The following is a 25,744-nucleotide window of genomic DNA, read 5'->3' as shown; positions in this document are numbered from 1 at the left end:
CATAGAAAAAATTTACATAGTAGCACACTATGTGAACTGCACTACGAAGAATACTGGTTTTTACTCTGGATAGTCCCCGAGTCACATAGATCTAAAAGGCCCGGTATTGACTTCTACCCCTTCCAACACCAGCTTCTCATTGGACTCAGTTACTTGTTTCCTTAAATATTTAACTTTGGGTTTTCAAATAACAAGTTTTGAGCATTAAGAAAAAAGCATTACATTCAGTATCTGAAAAAGCATTAAATTCCGTATCTTTTTTATTTTAAAAAAGCATAAAATATAAATTGATAGATTATTAGTATTATATTTTTATCTCATTTCAAAAGGCAGCATTGTGCTTAATGGCTAAACAGTAGGAGCTTTCCAGTTAAAATGAAGATATCTATTAATATTACCATAACTATTTTTTTTTTTTGAGACAGAGTCTCATTCTGTTACCCATGCCAGAGTGCAGTGGCATGATCTTGGCTCACTGCAAGCCTCCACCTCCCAGGCTCAAGTGATCCTCCCACCTCAGCCTTCCAAGTAGCTGGGACCACAGGCGTGTACCCCCATGCGTGACTAATTTTTTGTGCTTTTGGTACAGTGTTTCATCGTGTTGCCCAGGCTTGTCTCGAGCTCCTGAACTCAACTGCTCAGCCTGCCTCGGCTTCCCAAAGTGCCAGGATTACAGCCGTGAGCCATTGTGCCTGGCATCATAACTACTAAGTAATATTTAAATAATGGTTCTCAGCATGGAGGAATAACAAGCCCCCATATTACACAAATGAAAGAAATAGGTATAAAAATTAGGATGTAAAATTATTATTTGCATAACATATTTATATCCCTGGAAAACCTCAACCTATTAAAACTACTATAAACATTAAGGATATATAGTTAATTTGGCTGAGTTGAAAATTAAAATACAGAAATTGCTGCTTTTAAAAGGAGAGTCAAACCATTTACTGTGCTGGCTGACTCCAGGGGTTCTTAAGTAGCCTAGTATGGTCTTCTCCTGAAAACAGTGTTGATATGCCAATTAGTTGATATCCAAGAATAGGAAAATACTTTTGCTAGCAGGGTGTATTTCTGATAGCAAAGCTTACAGTTGTTAAAATGGGTTGGGTGAATCTGTCAGCTCTTCAGTAGTATGAGAGGCATCAGGAGACTAGGGTCTCTTTCTTGGAGTGCAGTCTTAATATTGCCAAAGATGCCAGTCCTAACTTGCCTCCCTCTGGGACGGTGAGAGTTTATGGGACTGCATGCATCTGCTAGACTGGACCCAGTTATTTTCCTCAGCAAATCTTCTTTGACTTTATATGTCATTCATGGTGCCTCTTTACAGAATTCTTTGCTTGCGTTTTCTAATGTACAAATAGCAACCTTTTAGAATATAAAATGGAAGACCCTCAAAAGAAATAGCATACATAGGAACAAACTTGAAAGAAATTGGCAGGATATATACATATATATACACACACACATATATTATATATATATATTTTAAATTTAATAAGATAACACTTAAATAAGTAGAAAGACATAGTATATTTTTGGATAGGAAAATCCATCATAAAAAGGCCAGTTCTCTGTGAGAATTTTTTACTACAAGTAGACACAAAACTCATACATTTCTGCTTCTTTGTTCATCTTCCCCACTCCCTCTGCAGCCTTGATTTTTGTCAATCATATTGTTTTTTAGTGTTTAACTTTAGTTGTGTATGCATTTTTAAATTTGATTTATCAATTTCAAAATGATCTATTTGAACTGCCAATTATAGAAGTTAAGCAAATCAATCTGAGAATAATAGCCATCGTGGTAAAAAATAATAATAGCTAACACTGAATATTTACCACGTGTCAGGTGCTATTCCAAGCACCTTAAATTTATATATTAACAATTTTAATCATCAACAACTCTGATGTAGGCACAGTCATAGGTACCAAAACTATCTTCATTTTAAGATAAGGACACAGTTACTTTCGCTTTCTTTCCTGACTTACTAGTTTTATCACTGCCACATACAACTTCCTTTTGTTATTTTGTCTTTTACTGTACAGCCCTTCTCACATTTAGGGTTAGAAATATCACTTGATATTGTGAGGAGTTTGCATTTCTCTTTGTGGATTTGTAATGGTTGCTGTGGGAAGAATGAGGAACTGTCATCATGCTGCCATTTTAAGCCTGAAAGTCTGAAGATCTTTTGAATGTTTTTATCAACAGAATGATATGACAACTGTACGACTACAATGGGGAGATATACTTATGCCATTGCTTAAAAAATACAAACTAAACATCACATGGGGTGATCAAGATCTGTTGAATATCATGTTTTTTCATAATCCAGGTAATTATTTAAATTCCTTTTATTTGCATTAAAAAATCACAGATAATACTTAGTGAAAAAGGAAAACAGGCACTTATCTGATTCTGTCTTATATTAATGATTATTGCTATTTATGTTTAAGACAGAGTAAAACTTTTCTTGAATTTTGCTTTAATTGGAAGAGATCTAAATGCCAAACATTTTTCATTAATTCTTACTTGTAAGAGCTGTATTTTTTAACTGAAAGTTTTGCATAATGTTACATCTGTGGAATTAGGGGTATTTGCTTCATTGTTTGGTCTTTTCTTTATGTAGAAAGCCTTTTTGTTTTTCCGTGTCAATGGAATTATCGACCAGATCATTGTATATATGGAAGCAATTGCCAAGAAGCAGAAGAAGAAGGAATCTTTATTCTTCATGGGAACAGAGGTGTTTACCATGATGATAAGCAACCAGCATTTAGAGCTGTTTATGAAGCACTGAGAAATGTAAGATTTGCCTTTTCTTTTTTTTAACTTTTTGTTTGAAAATACTTTCAAGCTAATGGTTAGTTTACAAAAATAGTACAAAGAATTTTTACACACACTCAGCCTCATCTGTTATTAACATTTTGCCTTATTTGCTTTGTCGTTGGTTTTCTCTCTACATTTTTTTTTCCTGAAAACAATGTAGTTGTTTTTTCAGAAAACTCAAATTTGATTGTAAGTTGCATACATTAAGTTCTTTTACCCCTAAAAACTTTAGTTTTTTTTTTAAACTAAGAATAAGGACACTCTCTTATTAACCACAGTATATATGTCAAGCTAGAAAATTTAATACTGATGGAATACATTAATTTGCCATCCATATGGCTTTACTCTCTTTTGATCTAGAACAGTTTCTCAGTCTTTGTCTTATATGACATTGGCATATTTGGACAGTAGAGCCTCTTCACCCCTTTTTTTATTAGAATGTTCTTCATTTTGGCCTGTCTAATGTTTCCTTACGATTAGGTTCAGGATATACATGCCTGCTCAGAATACTGTATAGATGGTGATGTGTCCTTCTCAGGCTCTCATAGTCATAGTCCCCTTTGTCTGCCCTTCACTGGTGATGTTGATTTTGGTCAGTCAGTCAAAATATCGTTTATTTTCTCCATAGTGTAGTTATTTTTCCTCTTACAAGCAGCCTATGGGGAGAACCTTTTAAAATCATGTAATAAACACTCTGCTTCTCATTAAAATTTTCCTACAAGATTTAGCATCCATCGTTGGTTCTTGCCCAAAACAATCTTCACTATGTTACTTGCAAATTGATGATTGTTCAACACTAGCACTCCTTCCACATACATCATTTGACACTTGGCATGTGTCTATAAGGAAGATCCCTCCCTTTGGCACATATATTGATGTTTGTATAATCAGTATGACCCCTTTGATACTTACTTTCCTCCAATGATTTATAATTCATTATTTCCTTCTAATTATGTTGATGCTAAAGTTGTTCCAGATATGGCCATTGGGAGCCCCACTGGCTACTTCTTGTGCCCCTTTTACATGTCCTCATCACTTTTTTGAGTACCTCTTTTATTTTCTGTTCCAACAAAATATTCCAGGTTTATTTTATACTTTCCCTGCCCTACCGTTGAAATTAGTCATCTGTCAAAGGAGCTCTGGTTCCCTTTAGTAGGCTCTGGATGTTAGGCATGTTTATTGCTACCAGGGTCTCATTGCTTCTGAGCTTTTTCAGTGGCAGAGCTAGGAAGTATAAGCGTGCACACATGATGTTAATGTGTTCACACCTGATTCTCTAATTCCATGCCATTCTTCCAAGACTCTTCCTTGCTTTCTTCTACTCTCTATTATATCTCCTTTCTTCCCCAGTTAGAATCCTGACTTCTGTCATCAACACATTTTGTCATTTGCTTAATCCTACAATCACTTAAAATAATTTCAGAAATGTTCCATTCATACCATTGTCTCCACCCCCAAATCAGCTTACTAAAAATGGCTTAGGATTTGTTTTCAGTCCTTCCTCTTCCTCTCCCATGCTCCCAGACAAGGGTGTGTACTCAATACTGTATTCAGAAGTTACTTGGATTAGTTCATTTTTTCCGATCTTTCAGTGTGATTATTTTATTCATTTGAAATACAGTTGGATTCATTCGTTTCCGTATGCTTTCAGTTTTAGTTTTTTTCCACTATCTTTGTTGATATAATTGCATTTTTTTGATAGGGGAATATTAATATACTTCACAAAGTCAGAATTAGGGTTTACTCAGATGTAACCTGTTATCTTAGCCCATTCATCCTAACTGCCCCCTACCTCTATCGGGTACCAGTTTCATTGTTTTCTGGTTTATCCTTCCTGTGTTTTCAATAAGATGAGCGGATGTATGCATGTTTTGTAATTTCCATTTTCTTACACAAAAGGTAGCTTAGTGTATATCTTCATTCATTCTTTGCTTTTTATATTTAAAATATTCTGGAGATATTTTCCTCATTTTTTTTTAAACTGTATGGTACTTTATTTTATGTATGTACCAGAGTTTATTCAACCATTCTCTATGTTTGGACATTTTGGTAGTTTCCAATAGCTTGAATTATAAATAATGCAGCAATGTATAGTTAGCTGTGTCATATATATATATGTGTGCATATATATATATATATATATATATATATATATATATATACTTGTGTTGTTGGAAGGTGAATCTTCATGGTAAATTCCTAGAAGTGGGATTATTGGATTGAAATTATTACCTGTGTTCCTCCACAGGGATTGTTTGTATTCCTACCAATGATTTGTGAGACAGTCTATTCCCCGCATCCTCATCAACAGAGTCTAGTATCAAGCTTCTAAAATTTTGTCATTCTGATGGGTGAGAAATGGTATCTTAGTGTAGTTTTAATTTGCATTTCTCTTATAAGTGAAGTTTAATCTTTTTATATATTTATGAAATATTTTTATATCTTTTTGGGGAGTGAATTTTCTTTTAAATATTTCGCCTATTCTTCTATAGGTTTTTAAAAAATAACTAATAAAACATAATTTATATACCACAGAGTTCACCCATTTCAGATGTATAATTCAGTAGCTTTTAGCATGTTTGCAGAATTGTACAACCATCATTATTACCATGAGGGCGTTTGGGCTTTCTCGCCCTCTCCTCCCTTTAATTGTTAAAAGTTCTTTGTATGTTAGGAATATTAGTACTTTTCCTGTGATATACATTGTGAATATTTTTCTACCAATTTGACTTATTTATGGTATTTGATGCCATTCAGTTTGTATAAAATTTTTCATGTAATAAGTTTATCAATTTTTTTTTTTTTTTTTCACGACTGGGTCTTGCTCTGTCACCCAGGCTGGAGTGCAGTGGCACAGTCTTGACTTATTGTAACACCTGTCCCCTGACTCAAGCAATCCTCCCACCTCAGCCTCCTAAGTAGCTGGTACTACAGGCACGTGCCACCACACTCAGGCTAACTTATGTATTTTTTATGGAGATGGGGATGTTGCTGTGTTTCTCAGGCTGGTCTTGAATTACCGAGCTCAAGCAGTCTGCTAGCGTCAGCCTCCATAGTGGCTGAGATTACAGGCATGAGCCATCAAGCCCAGCCTCACCCTTTTTTTTTTTTTTTTTTTTTTTTTTTTTTTTTTTTTGAGGCAGGGTTATGCTCTGTCACCCCGGCTGGAGTGCAGTAGTGCGATCACAGCTTACTGCAGCATCGACCTTCTGGGTTCAGTTGATCCTCCCACAGCCTCCCAAATATCTGGGACTACAGGTGCATGTCACCAGGCTTGGCTAATTTTTGTGTTTTTTTTGTAGAGATGAGGTTTTGCCATGTTGCTCAGGCTGGTCTTGAATTCCTGGGCTCAAGCAATCTTCCCACCTTGGCCTCCCAAAGTGCTGGGATTACCAGGATAACCCACCACACCTAGCCTAACACCCCCCCGCCTTTTTTTTTTTTAAAGTCGTAATCAGAAAGCTTTTTCCAATCTACACTTGGGTTACAGAACAGGTTATAGGATAATTCACCCATATGCTGTTTCATTTATTACATTCAGACCTTTGCTGTGTTTGGAATTTATTTACTCTTTTGTATTGGGTGAGGAATAGATACTATTTGACTCTTTTCCAAATGGCTATCCTTTTGTCTCTACACCATTTACTTAAAAATCTATCTTTCGCTGGGCGCAGTGGCTCGTATCTGTAATCCTAGCACTTTGGGAGGCCAAGGTGGGCAAGCTCAGGAATTCAAGACCAGCTCAGGCAACTCCTTCAGCCCAGCAGCAGTTTGAGACCAGCCTGGGCAACATAGTGAGACTTTGTCTCTAAAAAATAAAATAAAATAAAAGGCTGTCTTTAACCAGAAGATTTGAGATACTGACATTATCATAAATTCCATTTGTAATTTCTGAATTTTCTGTTTTGTTCCATTGGTCTGTTCATTTGTACACTAATACCACACTATTTTAATTATAAAGGCGCTTTGCTGGGTTTTAATATCTGATGGGACTACTCCCTCTTTATAGCCTGTTTTTTTGAGTGTTTTCCTAGCTATTGTATATTTTCCCATAAGTATCAACTCCATTAAAAAGTTAAAAACGTGTTGGTATTTTTAGGCCGGGCACAGCGGCTCATGCCTGTAATCCCAGCACTTTGGGAGGCTGAGGCGGGTGGATCACCTGAGGTCAGGAGTTCGAGACCAGCCTGGCCACCAGAATGGTGAAACCCCGTCTCTACTAAAAATACAAAAATTAGCTGGGCATCGTGGCACGTGCCTGTAATCCCAGCTACTTGGGAGGCTGAGGCAGGAGAATCGCTTGAACCTGGGACATGGAGGTTTCACTGAGCCGAGATTGCTCCATTGCACTACAGCCTGGGCAAAAAGAGCAAAACTTCATCTCAAAAAAATTGATATTTTTATTAGGAGTTTATTAGCTTCATATATTAACTTAGGGACTGCTAACGTTTTGATGGTGTTGAGACATCCTAACCAAGAACAAGGGCTGTCTTTACATTTGTCTTTTAGGAATGTTTATAGCAAGCCTGTCCAACCTGTGGCCAGTGAGCTGCATGCAGCCCAGGATGACTTTGAATGTGGCCCAACACAAGTTCATAAAGTTTCTTAAAACATTATGACATTTATTTTGTGTGTTTTTTTCTTAGCTCATTATTGTTAGTGTTAGTGTATTTTATGTGTGGTCCAAGACAGTTATTCCAGTGTGGCCTAGGGAAGCCAAAAGATTGGACACCCCTGCTTTACAGTTTTTTTTGCTACAGGTTTTGAATATAACTTGTTTATGCTTAAGTATTATCTTTTTGTTGCTTTTATAAGTAAAGTTTTGTCTTTTAAGCATTTGCTTTATAATGAGTTTGGAAAAAAATTATACTGCCCCTCTCTTCCCCCATCCCCCAATTGTCCGTTTTCTCTTTTCTTCTTCTTCTTATTAGTCCCCTTTTATGTAATTGGGGTGGATTGATGGGGGACATGATTAATACTTCGTATACCTCTAGGTGGATGCGTGAACCAGATCTCTGTGAATGTTAAGGTCCAAAACTTGGGGCAAATCCAGGGGAGGTTTGGATTTATGCTGTTACTTAACAAGCTGTATCACTATCCATGTTAGCTATTTCACTGCTACTAAGGAAGAAGTATTAATACATGTGATCACTCAACTCTCATTTAGGTATGCTGTCTGTTCTGCCACACTGTTTAATCTTACATGGGTGGAAACAAAGCAAATAATAGAAGTGCTACTTTGGTTTAAATGTGGGGGTCAGGAGAAAAGCTGATGACCCCCATTTACTAGGTTCTCATTATTTGTTAGTGACTGAAATCCTCTGATCTATATAGCCTCATCAATAGCAGTGAGAATAAAAACATTTCACTATAATCCATGGTGACAGAGATTGTTCTAGAACTGTGAAAGAGTGTCTCAGTTTTGCCTTGAAGGGCCAGGGAATGCCTCCTTGAAGAGGAGGCTTTTGAAGTGGGCCCTGAAGAATGAGTAAGAGTTTTCCAGGTGGGTGGAGGCAGTCTGGGCTGACAACTGCCTAAGAAAAAGGTTCAGAGGCTGTGAAAAGATCCAGGGAGAGGTCAGGCATCCATCTGTTCAGTGTGACTGGAGTGATGGATGAAAGTCAGCAGGGGCCGAAATGAAGTGGATGTGGAGGTGGTATGCCATGTTAAGGTGATGATCTGCCATGAAAAGGAATTAAAGTTTTCTCCCAGAAATCTGTTTCTTAAACTTGGTGGTAGACAAAATGCTAACAGCATTGTATGTAGGCTACAGTTTTAGTGTATTATTAGCTAAGTTTCTTGTCCGATAAACTTGACAGATACAGCTTCTAAACAATCAGTTTATCATGGTATGACTATATTCACTGATGAATTATAAAATTTAGTGTTGATGTTCATTTTAATGTAGCAGACCTTGTATGCCTTCAGAAATTAATACTGTATTTTAATAATGCTTTATTAGGGGTTGTCAGAAGGTGATAAAAATGAAGAAAAGTGCTTATGGGGTTCTGAGACTTTGCAGGATAGAAAAGAAATGCATTCCTATAAAAATTGAGATTCCTTTGTTTCCTTTGAGTATTAAAAAAATCTATTAGGGAGTTAAATTTCCCTGGTTTTATTTGATCTTTTCTTTGGTTTATAAGTGTGTACCTTTAAAAATCCGAGTAATAGTTTTAATTTGATTAATTACACTTGATTTTTTAAAAAGAAATCTTATTTTTAAGAGGATTTCAGATGATTAATTATCTTTTGTGTTTGTTTTGGGTCTGTGTTAACTACAGCTTACATCTATTCATTTTTCAACTTAATGAAGTTAATCTGTCTTCTATGGTGCTCCTGCTTCGTGTTTTTATATTTCCTTATCTATAATTCAGTAAGAAGTGTAATTTTTAAAAGAATTGTATTCAGACAAGGATATTTATGCAAGTTTCAGACAGAGGCTTAGTCATAGCCATGGAATGCAGTGAACAGTATGAATTATAAAGAATGTGAACCATCTTTAAAGTGTGAATTCATGGCTATGTCTGCCAGCAAATCTGTTTTTATAGTCCATGCGCATTTGTTAAATATTAGTTGTTGAGTGAATAAAAATATTGTTTAAAAATTGCAAATTCAAAATCAGAACAAAACATTTTATGGCTCTATAAGGTATTTTCTGCGTCACGCATTTCACTCTGAATTATATTTCTTGATGTTTTCTGTTAACTTTGATTTACTTTACACCTTGCTTATATTTGCATAACTATCTCTGCAAAGCAGTCATGAATGTTTTCCTTCCCATGGTACTGACTTGCATGTAGTTAACACTTAGGATTTGTTGAACTGCCATTCTCCTGTATTTTTCAAAGATGTACAATTTTTTGAAAATACCTCAAATTGCCTAATTGTGGTCATCACAGCCTTATTATTTCCTGTCGTTCAACTGACAGTATAAAGCATGAGCTTCCTAAAAATTAGTGTACAGGGTCCTGTGCCAGTGAAAGGAGGGAATGATTAACTGTACATGGAAAGGCTTCTCAAAGGAGCTGACATTTGAACTAAGCTGTAAGGATGATGATAAGGCAGAGAAGAAAAGGTAAGGACAAGTCAGGCATAGTATATAGTATGAAAAGAAGTCTGGAGTCAGGTAAGGGCACGTGTGGCCTCTGGGAAAGGGACACCTAGATGTAGGTTATGTACTGCACAAATACGCAGGCACTGCAGATTATGTAAATGGCAGAATGCAGTGTCTTTAGGCTATATTTATATAGGTGGAAATTTTGGAAATTTATCTTCTTCCTTAAAGGTCAAATTGCTTTTTTCATATGATGGACAGAAAGAGGTCTAACTAATGAGACACTGTTTTTATTTAAGAAAATATTCATCAAATGGCTTTTTTTTTTTCCAGTGAAGAAGAAAACATTTTTTAACCACAAACACTGGGATTTAAATCACATGAAGACAAAGAAAATCTCGAGTACTACATACTCCTGGGAATCAATAGTCTTCCTCTATTCTTAAATGCTTTCATGGTGTTTTCATTTTATTGTCATATAGTAAAAATAACGATCACAGTAATTTGGGCTTCCCATAATTTTCCACCACTCAACCAGTTGTTCAAGTGTTTTTTGTGCACATTGAAATATTTCTTGACAGTATCACTTGATGAAGTTTACCTTCTTCAAGCTGGCTACACTTTTAACCTCCCAAAATTTGTGTATCTATTTACAATACAGCACTTTCCCCAGATTTCCACCATTCATTGAGCTTCGTCCTTCAACAGGATTTTTGAACTGACTTGGCATGGTGTTGTTTGCTTAATGTTTGGATAAGTAGTGCTGTCTGGTGGTTAATTAAGTGCATGGACTTTTGGAGCTAGACTGTTGGGACGGAATCCTGGCTTAACCACTTACTGGATTTATAACTATGAGAAAATCCTCTCTCCTTGCCTTAGTTGTTTCATTGTCAGATGGAGATGTTACCTGTATTATAAAGTTATTATGAGGCTTAAATATGTTAATACATATACAACTCTTTTATATATATATATATTTTATTATACTTTAAGTTCTAGGGTACATGTGTACAACGTGCAGGTTTGTTACATGTGCCGTGTTGGTGTGCTGCACCCATTAACTCGTCATTTACATTAGGTATATCTCCTAATGCTATCCCTCCCCGCTCCGCCCACCCCACAACAGGTGGGGTGATTTTCCCCTTCCTGTGTCCGAGTGTGATTTTCCCTTTCCTGTGTCCGAGTGTTCTCATTGTTCAATTCCCACCTATGAGTGAGAACGTGCGGTCATATACAACTCTTAGAATGGTGCCTGGCATGTAGGTAGCAAGCACTCTATGTGCTATTGTTATTTTTATTACATTGTTCCTGGCTAAGTTTCCCCGCCACTTTTTAAAACTTTTATCTTCAAAACAGTTTTAGCGTTTATCTTGAGTATGTGTGGTTGATTTTTAAAAATCACTCCAAGGGTGATGGTTTTATGCAGTTAATGCTTACAGTTTTTCTTGCTCAAAAGATGCCAAAGTTTAGGATCTCTTTGCATCTCTACAGTGACAAAACCCATGGTTTAAACAAACATCCAACTTCATCCTCTTCTCTGTAGATTGACTGTAGCTTCCTGCAGACTCACTAAGTGTGCTTGGGGTGGTGCTTTCATTTCCTCTCCCTCAGCGTGCTAGTGAACCTTAGGGATAACCTGGGAGATTTCTGGTTCTGAATTTCCTTTGTGATTTTGCGTTTTTCACCAACTTCAACTTCCATATAAAATGTTCTACTTTTAAGCCCCACCCATCTTTCTAATTGAAAATACACCTAGTTGAAAATACTAAATCACAGAATACCTGGTTGAAAATACAAAGATTACATATAATTTCCACTTTACTACCACAGCCTTTTCCAAAATATATTTCTCAATATTAGTATATTTTATAGTAAAAGAAGGACTCTAGCTAAAAATATATCTTGGGAGAAACAGGTCAGACAACACTCAACAGATTTATTTTCTGTTTTACTTTTTAGACTTTTTCCTGTGCCAGTCTGAGTCCCCATGAAGAGTGCCTAATATTTAGCAGTTTTCAAATGTGTTTATTGTTGGGATCCTTCTGTGCGGTTAGAGTTCCGTGGGAAATGCTGAGCTATGTTATCATCTTGCATTCCTCCCACCATATGCCTTTCCTTCATTTCCTTCCATTCCAGCCTCAGCAGTATTATTGCCAGAGTGGTTTTTAAAAGGTGGGACGCGGGTGTGGTGTGTGGTAAAGCTCTTCTTTTAGCCAGTCCACCTTTTATTAGTTTTGTCCAGATACTTGTAGGGCTTTTGGTTGTCATCTTAACCAGTATTTCAGTCTTCTCTGTCCTTGCGCATGTTCTCCAGGATTCCCCCGGAGATTTACTGTGGCTGTCTTTCTTTAATGGGAGTTAATAGTTCTGTTTAATTTATTGAAAATATTTGTTAAACATCTAATTTCTGTGAGACATAAAATGGAGATCGTTCATGTTAAACTGATTGAAGAAGTTTGGAAAATAATTGAATTTATATATGTACCTTTGCCTTTTAAATTTTTTATTTTTTAAAATTTTCTTTCTCTAGTGTTCTTTTGAAGATGACAACATCCGTTCCTTATTAAAACCTTTAGAACTGGAACTACAAAAAACAGTGCATACATACTGTGGAAAAATTTACAAAATATTTATCAAACAACTAGCAAAAAGTGTAAGAGATCGTTATGCCAGATCACCAAAGGAAAAGTGATTCTTGGTGACTGCTAAATCAAATGGATGAAGACAAAGAATCAGAGGATAAGTGTGAAGGAATCGTCTTGGATGAAGTATTCAGGAAGGAATTACTCATCTCCAGAATAATTTTTTTTTTTCCTAAAGAAGTTAAATAAGCAGTGTTTTCAGGTAATGAAGAATAAGTTAAAATCTTAGGCCTCAACAATGAAACATTTTTTATCTCTGATGTTTTGTAATGTTACTTGCTGTCATTCCAGTATTGATGAAAATATTATTGAATGGTTTTAACCTGCAGACTTCTGTTGACTCATACTCTTAAGAGTGGTGGTAGGGGTGTGTAGATGGAGAAAATGTACCTCAAACAGTGCAAACACTCAAGACTGTGAGTAGAGCAATAATTTTATGTCAGCACTAACCTCACTTTAAATGTGTGAGAAAAAAGTTTGTTTACAGGAGCAGAAACAGTTCTGTTTCTAAAGAAATGTGATGTAACTGATATAACCATTGACAATCTATATGTGCCTTTATACATTTCATCTCTGTTTTAAAATATTTTTATGACAATCACGTTTAAGATTATTTTTAGATTACAAGTAAGCTGCATGTTAAAAATTGAGCTGTGCAAGGTAGAGGAAAAATACTGAAAACTTTGGGGTTTTAATCTGTGTGTGCGTGTTTGTGTGTGAGAGAGAGAGAGTGAGAAATGTAGTGTTTCATTTTGTATGCATTAAACTGTCTTGCCAAAACTCAGATCTAAGATTGTTAAGTAGATATTTGGGGAATTTTTTTTTTATCACTTTAAATGAAAAATGTCAGCTTTACTGGGCATTCTGGAAGCAAAATATATTATGCTAATGATAAAGTGAGAACCTTAAGAGTATACTCATATGATGGTGGAAAATGTGATGGACCAAAATGCATAAGCTATATACTTCCTGTGAGTAGTAATTTTAGTTACAATGGAGTAGAAAAATGTGGTCCATTTAAACTTGTCTTCTACCTCATAACAGCCTTGCAAGATACTTTTGAAGAAGCAAATGTCTAGAGCCTTACTTTAAGTAAGTTAAACAACTTAAGTGGATGATTTGGAATAAGATTGTTACATCCAGCTATAGAAAATGTGGTTTTAATTGGGTTGATGTGCGTATCTTCCTTTTTTGAATATCACCTAAGACAGTTAATTTTTTTAAATCTTGAGAAATTGCTTCTTTGGCATTCTTGACCTGTTAGCTAATATAACTATAGATTCTGAATACTTAGCATATACTATGCTGGGGCACATATTTTACCAACAATATGATTATCTATATGGTTATCTTCTTTTTCTCCCTGATATTTTAATGCTCAAGTAGAAAATGGAAAATCATGAAGGAAAAATATCACTTGTGAAAATTGTGGCAGTTAGCTTTGTGAAGACAGAGTGACCTCTGTGGAGAGACATGGAATATGCAGAAAGAGATGGTTAGTACAGTTGTTCTGTCGTCTGCAGTTCAGTCAGGGACAAATTGAGAGAGGAAAGTTTAAGCAGGGTGCATTAGAAGTTGATAACCAGTCCAACATTCTTAGAACAGATGGGTTTAGAGAACACGAGTTGTAGTTCCTTGGCAGAATGCCATGGTGGATATAAGAAACTGTGAAATTGAACTTACTGAGTAGAAAATGAAAATACTAAAAATGTGAAGTTTGGAGGGTATGTATTAGGTCATTTCTGATGGTCCTCAAATAATGATCATTGCCTGCCTGACTATATAAGATTCTTGTTGGGAGCTTAAGAATAGATTCCTGAGCTGGGCCTTTGGAGACTCTGGCATGCTGTGTCTAGGAGGGAGTCTGTAAAAAAACTTTTTAATGAAGAGATTTAAAAATTATACAAAACTAGAATAGTGCATTGGTACTCAACATCCAGATCTGACACTTACCACTATCTTACCATGTTTGCTTCATTTGTCATTTTTTTCTTTGCTTAAGTATCTTAAAATCCCAGACATCGTGTTATTTGACTGCTGTGAACACTTTGGGTAGATACCATGATATCACACCTAACAAAGGCAGCAGCAGTCCTTTGGCTTCATCTCATAGCCAGTCCTTAAGCAAATTTCCCTGATTATCTCAAATATGCCATCTTCTGGTTGGTTTGTTAGAATCAAGAGAATATAAGTCGCATGATGATTTTGCTTTTAACAATCACCTCAGACGACTTTGATGTTAGCTACTTTGAGAACCACTGGAAATTATTTTGCCAACTTGAAAGTTGAAGTTAGGATACCACAATTCTTGGCACAGTTGGTGGATTATAAATGTGATTTTGAAATATTAGAGGAAGCATTTGGGGTTAATGACAAGATATGAATTTATATTAGTAAGTTTGATAAGATACAGTTTCCTCAGTGAACGGAGAATCTCAGCCCCATGGGCTCTAATTGATTGGGACTTGTGTAGAGCATGGTCACAGTTTAATCCAACTGGACTGTATGCTGTAGTCTCACTCATGTTGTGGCTTATTTACACTGTCACACACACTACATTGTGGATCAGTTTGAAGGTTCTTCATCTGGTTTATTTAGACCTGACCTAATTGATCATTTTACCATAAATTGAATTATAGTGAAAGCTGTCTTTTAGGCACTGTTTCTACCTAAAATTAAAGGTATCACAAAGTATGTATGATAATTTTTAAATGAATTTTCTGAATTTATCTTTAGACAAGGTAATTCTTTTGAATTCTAAAGAAATGCAGTTCTTGGAGTTGATGAGAGGTTAAATTATAGATGGACAACTTAGAGAACGTATTCCATTTTCATATAAATGGTCTTTCATAAAACATAGTGTATCTATGCAGTTTATATAAATTACATGATTTATTATTTGAGTCTATGTATTCTGACCTCAGAACTATCTCTGGGCTACAGTATTACCAAAGTGGGATGCCTTTAAAATGCAGTCAAACTTCATTTGTATGAAGTAGAAAAGAACTTGGGAAACCTTTAAAAATGTATATTGTGATTTACGCTTTAAGAAAACGCATACTTTTTTCTAATGAAGAGTAGTTCATAATATATAAGGGTTTTAAGGCCCTGAAATAACATTAGTGCTTACTCATTGCTCTCTCATCTTGCCTCCAGTCAGATGTTACTGGTATAGTGAAAAGAAGACCAGATTGTGAACTAGATCTGGATTCTCCTCTTAGTAACTCAGGCATGTTATTTAACTTTCTCTGTGCCTTAGGTTTTTAAGTACAATCAGTGTACCCTTCAAACCTCACAAGATGAGACTCAGAAAAGAGAATGGATTTGGAAGCATTGTGCATGGTTTATATTATGCCATGCCAGTGTTACTGTTGAAGTTCTGTTTTGTTCTGTTGTTTTCTGTACAGAGCGTTCAGTTTACTCAGGCTGAATGTTTTCTGACGTGGATCTCCAGTATGAATTTGTTTATGTAAGGAAGAGTTTTTCAGGAAGAGAAAGTAGAGAAGAAAAGAATGATGTAACTACATCAAAAAAGAAGGAAAAGAGAGGAAGTGAGAAAAGGGGTGAGGAAAGAGAAAGGAGTAAGAATGGGAAAGGTAAAGGGCAGAGTAAGAGAAAAGGTGGAATGAGTGTATGGAAAATTGAGAAGTAGAGATGGAGAGAAATGGTGTGGAAACATTTACTTTTTGAGTTGTAGCCCTCACGCTGCATCAGTTTGCTTGCCTAGGCTCTCTGGGGTCAGGAAAGGTGCTGACTTCCATGGAATGGGGCAGCAGGGCCTGCTGTATTTGGTTTGTTAGTACTAGAATTGTTTCCCAGTCACCCTACTCACTGATCATTTAGTGCCAATTCAACATTTTATGTCTTTCCCCCCCCCCCGCCACTGGATCCCAGTTTGTGAGCTAGGACCTGTGGAAATACAAGTATCTTCCTTTTTAACTTTATCGTTTTAGCCATCGCAAGTGTTAGACTGCAAGACTAACTACATATTCCCCAGTGGAGGTTGGAAGTGGAGGGGACTGCTTCATTAGGTCTAAAGAGGGCCCAGGAATGTGTTGCAGCAGTTTTCCCAGATGATACTGCTGAGAGGCCAGGTTTGGGAATCACTGTCCAGCCTTGGATGGCAAATTAAGCAATAAATTACACCTATTTATTCCTCAGTCTGGATACTTTCAGTTGAACCGTTCTGAGTAGATTTAAGAGAACAAAAGACAGCAGAAATACCTTAAAAGATATTATTGGTTGTCTTATTTTTCAGATATTTGTATTTAATAAATACTTTAGTAGTAGTCAGAACCTCTTTGAGATGTTTTTAGAAAGACCACTGATTTATTTTTTAAAATAATTTTTTTGGTTCCTTAGAGTAGAGAAGAAAAGTAGGGGTGCAATATGTCAGATGTGGGGCCAGTTATCCATTTATTAAATGCAATTTCAAGTGTCTTAAAACAATAATTGCCTTATTGCATTTTAATATTTAATAAAGTAGATTAAATAAAGATTTGTATTATAACAGTTATTCTTTTATAAATTGCCAAAGCAACCCTTTTTTGCCTATTAAAGTCTGGCTAAACTGTTCTGATGTTGTTGTTTCTTAATTCATTAAACATGAAACTAGGTTTTACAAACTAAATTATATAAACTTAAGACAGAAGTCTAAAAATAGTACAAGAAAAATTTTTTTAAAAAACAAATTAATATGTTATTCAAATATCTAGCAATGAAAGACTCATGAGAAAAACAGAATAGCATATTGGATGTAACAGTTTAAAGTGGATTGCAAATCAATGTCAAGCTTTTAAATAGAAAATATTTATTATCACGTCATTTCTACCAGTAATTTCAAATGTTTAATGGGACTTTGAAAAGATAGGAAAAAATAGAAATGAAAATTTCTCTCACCATTAATACTGTGAATACTATTTGGAGGGTCCCTGGTCAGACATTTAAATATCAAACTTAAGAACTGACGTGGAGCCTTTGATTATATTTAGTTTATATACAGGATCTGAATATTTACACACATAGCACACTATAGCACCTCTTGTAAAAAATCATGAAGATAGAATGCAACAGTGTATATTCTATTAAAAAGTAAATTGGCTGGGTGTGGTGGCTCACGCGTGTAATCCTAGCAATTTGGGAGGCCGAGGCAGGAGGATCGCTTGAGCCCAGGAGTTTGAGACCAGCCTAGGTGACAAAGTGAGACCCTATCTCTACAAAAAAAAAATTATCCCGGTGTGGTGGCGTTTGCCTGCAGTCCTAGCTACACAGGAAGTTGAGGCAGGAGGATTGCTTGAGTGCAAGAGTTTGAGGCTGCAGAGAGCCAAGATTGCACCATTGCACTCCAGCCTGGGTGACAGAGTGAGACCCTGTCTCAAAAAATAAGGGAAATTGGCTTTGACTATGAGAAACAGCCATTTTCAACGTTTTTATAAAACCTCTTCAGGGAATATTGGAATATTATTTTTGTCAGGCAAAAATAATCCAGGGCTTGAGCATTGCTATAGAATATGCTATCTGTTCAAAACTTAGCAGAGCACGCATGCATCACATGTATTGTCATCAATATTTGAGAGCTGGACCAGTGGTTTTTGATGGATGCCGTAACAGAAGATCTGTGAGGAGGATGGTGGTTTGTGCCTGTTCCTGAAGTCAGAAACTGGAAAAGGTTGCAGGTATTTCAATTTTCCCAATCATTTTGCATAAATGTATTAATATTTTGAGTAGTAATAGTTCTAAACCTGCAGGAAGGCATCATTGTATACTGTGGTATGTAGAGAATACTACTCTTAACACTGCTCTTTATCTTAAAATGTTTTGGTATACTGTGAATATTTTCCTCTAAGTATTTGGTGTATTTTGACAGTTATTAAAGGAGAATATAAAATTAAAGATTCTGGTCTAAACTAAGAATAATGGAAAGTTGCTTCGTCCTGCCTTAGAGGAGTTTTCAGTTCACCCTCTTCTTGAGAAACTATGTGTTGCTGTTACTAAATAAACATTTACTCAATAAACGTTTTATTTCCTCAAATTCTGTGTCTGGATTATTTTAACAGTCAAAAACAATTGTAGAATCTTTGGGATTGAGGTGCTTGAGAACCAGGAGTCTAGGTGGAGGGCGGTTCCTAGATTGGCTAATTCAGCAGCTGAACAGTGTCATCAAGAGCCTTAGTACCTTCTACCTTTCACTGCCATTCTCAACAAGTGAGTCTGATGTCTCCCCTTATGGCTCCAAAGTGACCGCAAAGGTTCCAGGTGGTGGATGATAAGAGGCTGAAATATCTTTTTTTTTTCTTTTTTATAAGAGGAAGATTTCACCTGCCCCCATTCACTTGCTCTCGTGGCCACAGCAAAATGTGTATTATCTCCAAAGCAATCACTTTTCAAAGGGAATAAAGCTCCTATGATTGGCTTAGACCATGAAGATTTGCCCTTGAAATTAAGAATGACCTCCCCTTGATGAATAGCTGCTCAGAAAAAGGGGAACAACTTCCAGGTTCTGGATGAAGTTGGTGGGTAGGAGTTCATAGGGAGTTTGGAAGATAGCTGTTTGGTGGGCAACAGACCATGTGTTGTTTTACTGACCCAAGTATTTCCTATAATTTTCAGTCGGGTCAAATTTCAGATCTAGAGAAGAGCACCTTTTTCCATCGCAGGAACTAGTTTTGCTTTTAAAAGTCTCTGTAGGCTGGGCATGGTGGCTCACGCCTGTAATCCCAGCACTCTGGGAGGCCGAGGCGGGTGGATCACAAGGTCAGGAGATCAAGACCATCTTGGCCAACATGGTGAAACCCCGTCTCTACTAAAATACAGAAGATTAGCCAGGCGTGGTGGCATGCGCCTGTAGTCCCAGCTACTTGGGAGGCTGAGGCGGGGGAATAGCTTGAACCTGGAAGGCAGAGGTTGTGATGAGCCGAGATCACGCCACTGCACTCCAGCCTGGCGACAGCAAGACTCTGCCTCAAAAAAAAAAAAAAAAAAAAAAAAGGTCTGTAAGGCCAGGCAAGGTGGCTCACACCTGTAATCCCAGGACTTTGAGAGGTTTGAGGTGGGAGGATCGCTTGAGCCCTGGAGTTTGAGACCAGCCTGGGCATCATAGTGAGACCTCCCCTCTGTACAAAAAATACAAAAATTAGCCTGGTGTGGTGGCACACGCCTGTGGTCCCAGTTACTTGAGAGGCTGAGGCAGGAGAATTGCTTGAACCCAGGAGGCGGAGGTTGCAGTGAGCCGAGATCATGCCACTGCACTCCAGCCTGGGCTACAGAGCCAGACCCTGTCTCAAGATGAGAATCATGTGTACTAAAGAAAATTTAATAAAAAATAAGTCTCTGTAATGTTACAATCGAACGGTTTTCAGTTTTGTATACTTTAATTTTTATACTTTTTTTGTCGCAATCATAAAAGGTTTTAAAAGATTGTGGAGATGATGGCTTCTTGTGATGAAAATGTATTTATTGGCAATCTTTGTCATGTTTTTAAAATTCTTTTTGTAAATTAAAAAATGTCCCAATTGAAACAATAAAAAGTACAGAAGTTAAAAGTATATTATGTGAAATATGAAAGAACTTCCTCACCATCTACAACTGAAAAACATTTGGTATCTTTCTTCCCAGTCTTGTGCTATGCACGTGTACGTACAGGAACACACAAATGTGGCTGTAAAATAGTTTCTGCTTTATGCACTGTTCTATAACTTGCCTTTTTTCACATCTTAATACATTAGATCCACCTCATTCTTCATAGCTGTGATTATTGTATAGTAGTGTCCTTAAGTAGAGATGACGACACATTTCTGAAGTACAAAAGTGTAAGTAAATGAGTTTTAACTTGATAGGGGAGGTAGAAACGGACCAGTTTCTCATTTTTTGCTTAAATGTGATTGAAGGAACATTAGAGTAAAACTGTAGTGTAAGCATCAAAATAAATGTTAGATTTTTTAAAATTAAAAGTGAAATTTTCTACAGTTTGATACATACTAATAGGTCCTTGCAAAAGTTATTTATTTATTTATTTTGCCCTTTTAACGTTTAATGGCAAAAACCGCAGTTAATTTTGCACCAACCTAGTAGGTAGCAATACGTGATTTTGTGAAACTGGTGTGGCTGATAAATGTTACTTCAAGGTTCTTTTCCATATATATTTTTAAAATATTTTGAACAGTTTAAAAACTATTTGTGGTCTGGATGTGGTGGCTCATACCTGTAATCCCAAGCACTTTAGGAGGCTGAGGCAGAAGAATTGCGTGAGGCTAGGAGTTTGAGACTAGCCTGGGCAGCAAAGTGAGATCCCATCTCTATAAAAATGTTTTAAATGAGCTGGGTATGGTGGCTTGCACCTGTAATCCCAGCTACTCCGGAGGCTGGGGCAGGAGGATTGCTTAAGCCCAGGAGTTTGAGGCTGCAGTGAGCTGTGATCATGCCACTGCACTCCAGCCTGGGCAACAGAGTGAGATCTTGTCTCCTTTTAGATAGATAGATAGATAGATAGATAGATAGATAGATAGATAGATAGATAGATGGCAACAGAGTGAGATCCTGTCTCCTTTTAGATAGACAGACAGAGAAAATTAACAAAAATTGACCACCAAATGTGCCTGTGCTTTGCCCACTGTTCTTTAACATTTAAAATAAGAGAGTCACTTGACTGGTTAAAAGATATTTTTAATATATAAAAATATATATGTATATTCAAAATTAATTTCAGAAACATGTTTTATTTAACCCAGTATATCTAACGTATCATATGGACATGCCAGTATAAAGTTAGGTATTTCATATTTTTTCCCCATACCAAGCACATATTTTTCACTTACAGTGCGCTTCTCAATTTGAACTTGCCACAGTTCAAGTATTCAATGATCACTTGTGGCTGGTGGCTATCATATTGGACCATGCCTCTCTAGAATGTAAACTCTCAAAGCAGACACCATTTCTGTTTTTACTGTAGTATCTATCACCTAGTACCCTGACCACAGTACTGTACATGGTAAACACTAACATTTGAATTTTAATTGAGAAGTGTTAGAATTTTTTTGTGAATTTGGAAGTTTGAACTCTAGCCATTTAAAAAACAAAGACATTAAGTAAAATGCTTCAAAAGATGCCCATCCTCATTGATGGCGAAATAAACCAGAAGAGTTTCATTTTTTTTTAAATTGTAATGAGTGGAGCTTGTATTTTTTAATGTGAAAAAGCTCAATACTGAAAAGTTACGGTGAATCTACTATGCAGGAACTACAGATGGAAAGGTAAGATTGGTATGATTTATGTACCCTCTTAGTTCACTTTTTGGAATTATTGATGATTCACGCACATAATGTTAATCTCAAATCTGTAGTAAACATGGGAATAACCTAAATGTCCAGAGGTAGGGCAATTGTTAGGAAACGATACATTTTTCTAGGTCAGTGGTTCTCACCTGGAGGCAGTTTTGGCCCCCAGGAGACATTAGACTGTCTGGAGACATGATTGTCGCAAACACAACTATACAGGTTGGAGGAAGGAAAAGGGTGAGTACTACTGGCATCTAGCGGGTAGAGGCCAGGAATGCTGCCAAACAACTTATTTGTTGGGCAGTCCCCCACAAATAAGAATTAGCTAATCAAGAATGTCAATGCCACTGTTTAAGAAACTGGGATACGGGTAAATAATAATTGGAAGACGTGACTTGATACAGATAAGCACAGGAGGCCATAGCCACACAGGGAAGTCAAGCTGCTCTTGAGGCATAAGAAATGTTTCCCAGAGGAAATCACATCTGTACTGAAATCAAAAGGAAGAGTAAGGGCTAGGCAAGAAGGGTGACGAAGAACTTTCAGTTATTTATTTATTATTATGGTTTAAGTTCAGGGATACATGTGCAGAACGTGAAGTTTTGTTACATGGGTATACATGTGCCATGGTGGTTTGCTGCACCCATCAACCTGTCATCTACATTAGGTATTTCTCCTAAAGCTCTCCCTCTCCTAGCCCCCCACCCCACGACAAGACCCTGTGTGTGAGGTTCCCCTCCATGTGTCCGTGTGTTCAACCATTGTGGAAGAAAGTGTGGCGATTCCTCAAGGATCTAGAACCTGAAATATCATTTGACCCAGCAATCCCATTACTGGGTGTATACCCAAAAGATTATAAATCATTTTTTAAAGATACATGCACATGTATGCTTATCGCAGCACTATTCACGATAGCAAAGACTTGGAACAACCCAAATGCCCATCAATGATAGACTGGATAAAGAAAATGTGACACATATACACCATGGAATATAGCCATAAAGACGGATGAATTCATGTCCCTTGCAGGGACATTGATGAAGCTGGAAACCATCATTCTTAGCAAACTAAACACGAACAGAAAACCAAACACCGCGTGTTCTTACTCATAAGTGGAAATTGAACAATGAGGAAGAATTTTCTAAGCAGAAGGTTTAACTGCAAATCCCCAGATGAGAAAGATTAACATGAGTTCTGGAAACTAGAATTAATTTGGAATGTCTTTATCCTGTTTTCCACAGCCACCAACCTAAATCAATCTAGGTAAGCTGTCTCTTAACCTAGGTTATAGCAACAGCCATCTAGTTTGTCTCCCTGCCTCTATTCTTCCTCCTCTAAGCTGTTTTCCAAAATGTAACCAGAATGGTCTTCCTAATGCATTAATCTAGTAAACATGCCTGTCGTGCTTAAGACTCTACCATGGCATTGCTGGTGATAAGCAAACTGAGCAGGTGTCTTATCTCTTCCTGCTTTTGACTTCAGGGTAATGGAAGTGGCTGTTGGTGAGAGAATTTTGTACTATGAAAAAATAGGGTGGATCCTCTGACAAAAGTAGGCTCCAGAGCCAGTGAATCAGGTGACTGTTCTGAGGCTGAAGGTACTCCTTATAGAACTGGGGTGCATTCCGAAAACAGGAAGTCTGGGCCTTTGTGAACGACATTTGAAACATCAGGAACATAGGAGAGCCTTGGGATTTTGATAAAGACTGCTGTTCCCCAGAGTTGAGATTTTCTTCCAGTAGGGAAAAAGTACATAAGATGCAAAATGCCAGTGTTCAGTCTGTTGATAAGAGAGAAAACCTATCAACAGATAGCAGCAGATACAGTGGGAGGAGGAGACCTTCATTCTATCACCCTTTCCCTCTCATTTCATGATCATTTTAGAGTCTGGCTCATTAATCTTACCAAAACTATGCCTGATGTTCTAGGTGATTTCAGTAAATACATAAATGATCTTTTAAACACCTTAAACTCCTCCCAACCCTACCTCTAGCACTCATAGTCACAGTCTAACCTTGTCATAACAACTGCTGCAACCTCTATAATTTTGGCCTTGTACATCTCGCTCTCTGATCACCACCTCCTCCACCTTCCTTTCCACTTCACTTCCTCTAGTATCCTGACTTTAACAGTTTTCCTGTTCCATGGGGATTCTAGTCTACTCATCTACCACTTCCACTGCCCTTTGTCCCCTTGATGTCCTCCTCTCTTCACTTTCTTGCCAAATTACATGCTATTAGATCATTATAATTGTTTGCTTGTGCCTGGGCATGGTGGCTCACACCTGTAATCCCAGCACTTTGAGAGGCCAAAGTGGGCGGAACACCATAGCTCAGGAGTTTGAGACCAGCCTGGGCAACATGGCGAAACCTCATCTTTACAAAAAAATACAAAACAATTAGCTGGGCATGGTGGCATAGACCTGTAGCCTCAGCTACTCAGGAGGCTGAGGTGGGAGAATCGCTTGAGCCTGGGAGGTTGAGGCTGCAGTGAGCCAAGATCTGAGATTGCACCACTGCCCTCCAGCCTCCTGGGTGACACAGTGAGACTCTGTCTCCAAAAGTAAAAAATTATTTACATGCGTATGCAGTCAACTTTGCCCTCTCTCACTTTGTCGTACTACTTTAGCAAAACCACAACTTTAGTTAAATCCAACTCTAGATCTATCCTTTACCTGCACCAGTGCAGCTGAAAATGGCTGAAGGAAAAACAAAACTGCTTACTGGTCCTACTTTAAATTCATGGCCATGAACCTTATAAATATTTAAAAAAAAAACCCACACACAATATATAATTTTAAAAAAAGAAGACTTTTATTTTCTGTAAAGGATTACAGTTGCCATCCTACAGGCTGGGAAGCATGCCTCAGGCCAAGATCAGAGACAAGTCTTCAAAGAAGGTGGGGTTGGGGTAAGAGCTTTATGCTGAACAGTTGGCTAAACATATGTATTCAAATTACTGGAGAAGCGTTCATGAAGGTGGTCCTGAGACATTTTTATTGAATAAACATACATGTAATATGTGGCCCATGTTCACTTTGGGGTGGGGACTTAAGATCTTTTTAGGACATGAAGGCATGCAAGTGCACAACCTCTCTAAACGTTCCAGAACCAGCCCATGGTCTAGTTGGTGGTCTTTTTACGTGGAGAAAGTTTCTGAAATTGTCTCCTGTTTGATAAAAGCGGTGGTTATGGCTGGCAGAACAGGGGTTCAGTCAGCGTCTGGCAATGGATCAGCTGCAATTGTTTTAATATTGCTTATCAAGGCCAGTGCTTGTTTAGCTGCTAGAGAAAAAAACCTTGTGGCCTTTAGAACATAGTTTATTCTTGGAAATGTGGGGTGCATGACTTAACCCTTGCCTGACATGCCTTAGGTCCTGTTTATAATTTGGTATCTTATTGCCACGAAGAGTCTGTTCTGTCAGTCTCGTGATCTCTATTTTACTAATGCTGGTCAATTGTGTCTAAACTGCAAAAGGGAGAGGGTATAACGAGGTATGTCCAACCTCCTGTCCCATCTTAGCTGGGAACTGCTTTAAGGCTTTTCTGGGGTCCCCTTGGCCAAGGTGGGTGTACATTCAGTTGGTACAGGGCTTAGGATTTTTTTTTTTGTAGTTTGCAACCTCAAGTGGCTCTTAATGTTGCCAGCAGTTATGCTGTATATCTCCCTGTATTAATCCGTTTTCACACTGCTATAAAGAACTTCCCTGAGACTGGGTACTTTATAAAGGAAAGAGGTTTAATTGACTCACAGTTCTGCATGGCTGGGGAGGCCTCAGGAAACTTACAATCATGGTGGAAAGGGAAGCAGGTAGTTTTTGCACAAGGTGGCAGGAGAGAGAGCATGAAGGAAGAACAGTCGAACACTTATAAAACCATCAGATCTCATGAGAACTCACTCACTATGATGAGAACCGGATGAGGGAAACTGCCCCACGGTCCAATTACCTTCCA

The 25,744-nt window shown here is 37.3% G+C and overlaps 1 protein-coding gene and 1 pseudogene across 2 annotated transcripts in view; both read left to right on the top strand.

Moving 5' to 3' along the window:
- GXYLT1 (glucoside xylosyltransferase 1) overlaps positions 1 to 18,551 on the top strand; it is a 61,656-nt gene extending 43,105 nt beyond the window's left edge. For both annotated transcript variants that reach the window (XM_055247901.2, XM_055247902.2), the window contains 3 exons: positions 2,210 to 2,333; positions 2,628 to 2,800; positions 12,409 to 18,551. In XM_055247901.2, the coding sequence (XP_055103876.1) occupies positions 2,210 to 2,333; positions 2,628 to 2,800; positions 12,409 to 12,570 (459 nt within the window). In that variant the 3' untranslated portion in view covers positions 12,571 to 18,551. The remainder of the gene's footprint in view (positions 1 to 2,209; positions 2,334 to 2,627; positions 2,801 to 12,408) is intronic.
- A 3,433-nt stretch (positions 18,552 to 21,984) lies between these two features.
- LOC129466849 (ATP synthase subunit C lysine N-methyltransferase-like) overlaps positions 21,985 to 25,744 on the top strand; it is a 35,484-nt pseudogene continuing 31,724 nt past the window's right edge.

This window comes from Symphalangus syndactylus, chromosome 17, assembly GCF_028878055.3.
Source record: "Symphalangus syndactylus isolate Jambi chromosome 17, NHGRI_mSymSyn1-v2.1_pri, whole genome shotgun sequence".
Classification (NCBI taxonomy): domain Eukaryota; kingdom Metazoa; phylum Chordata; class Mammalia; order Primates; family Hylobatidae; genus Symphalangus; species Symphalangus syndactylus.
Note: the sequence above shows the minus strand (reverse complement) of the source record. Positions and strands in the feature narration are given on the sequence as shown.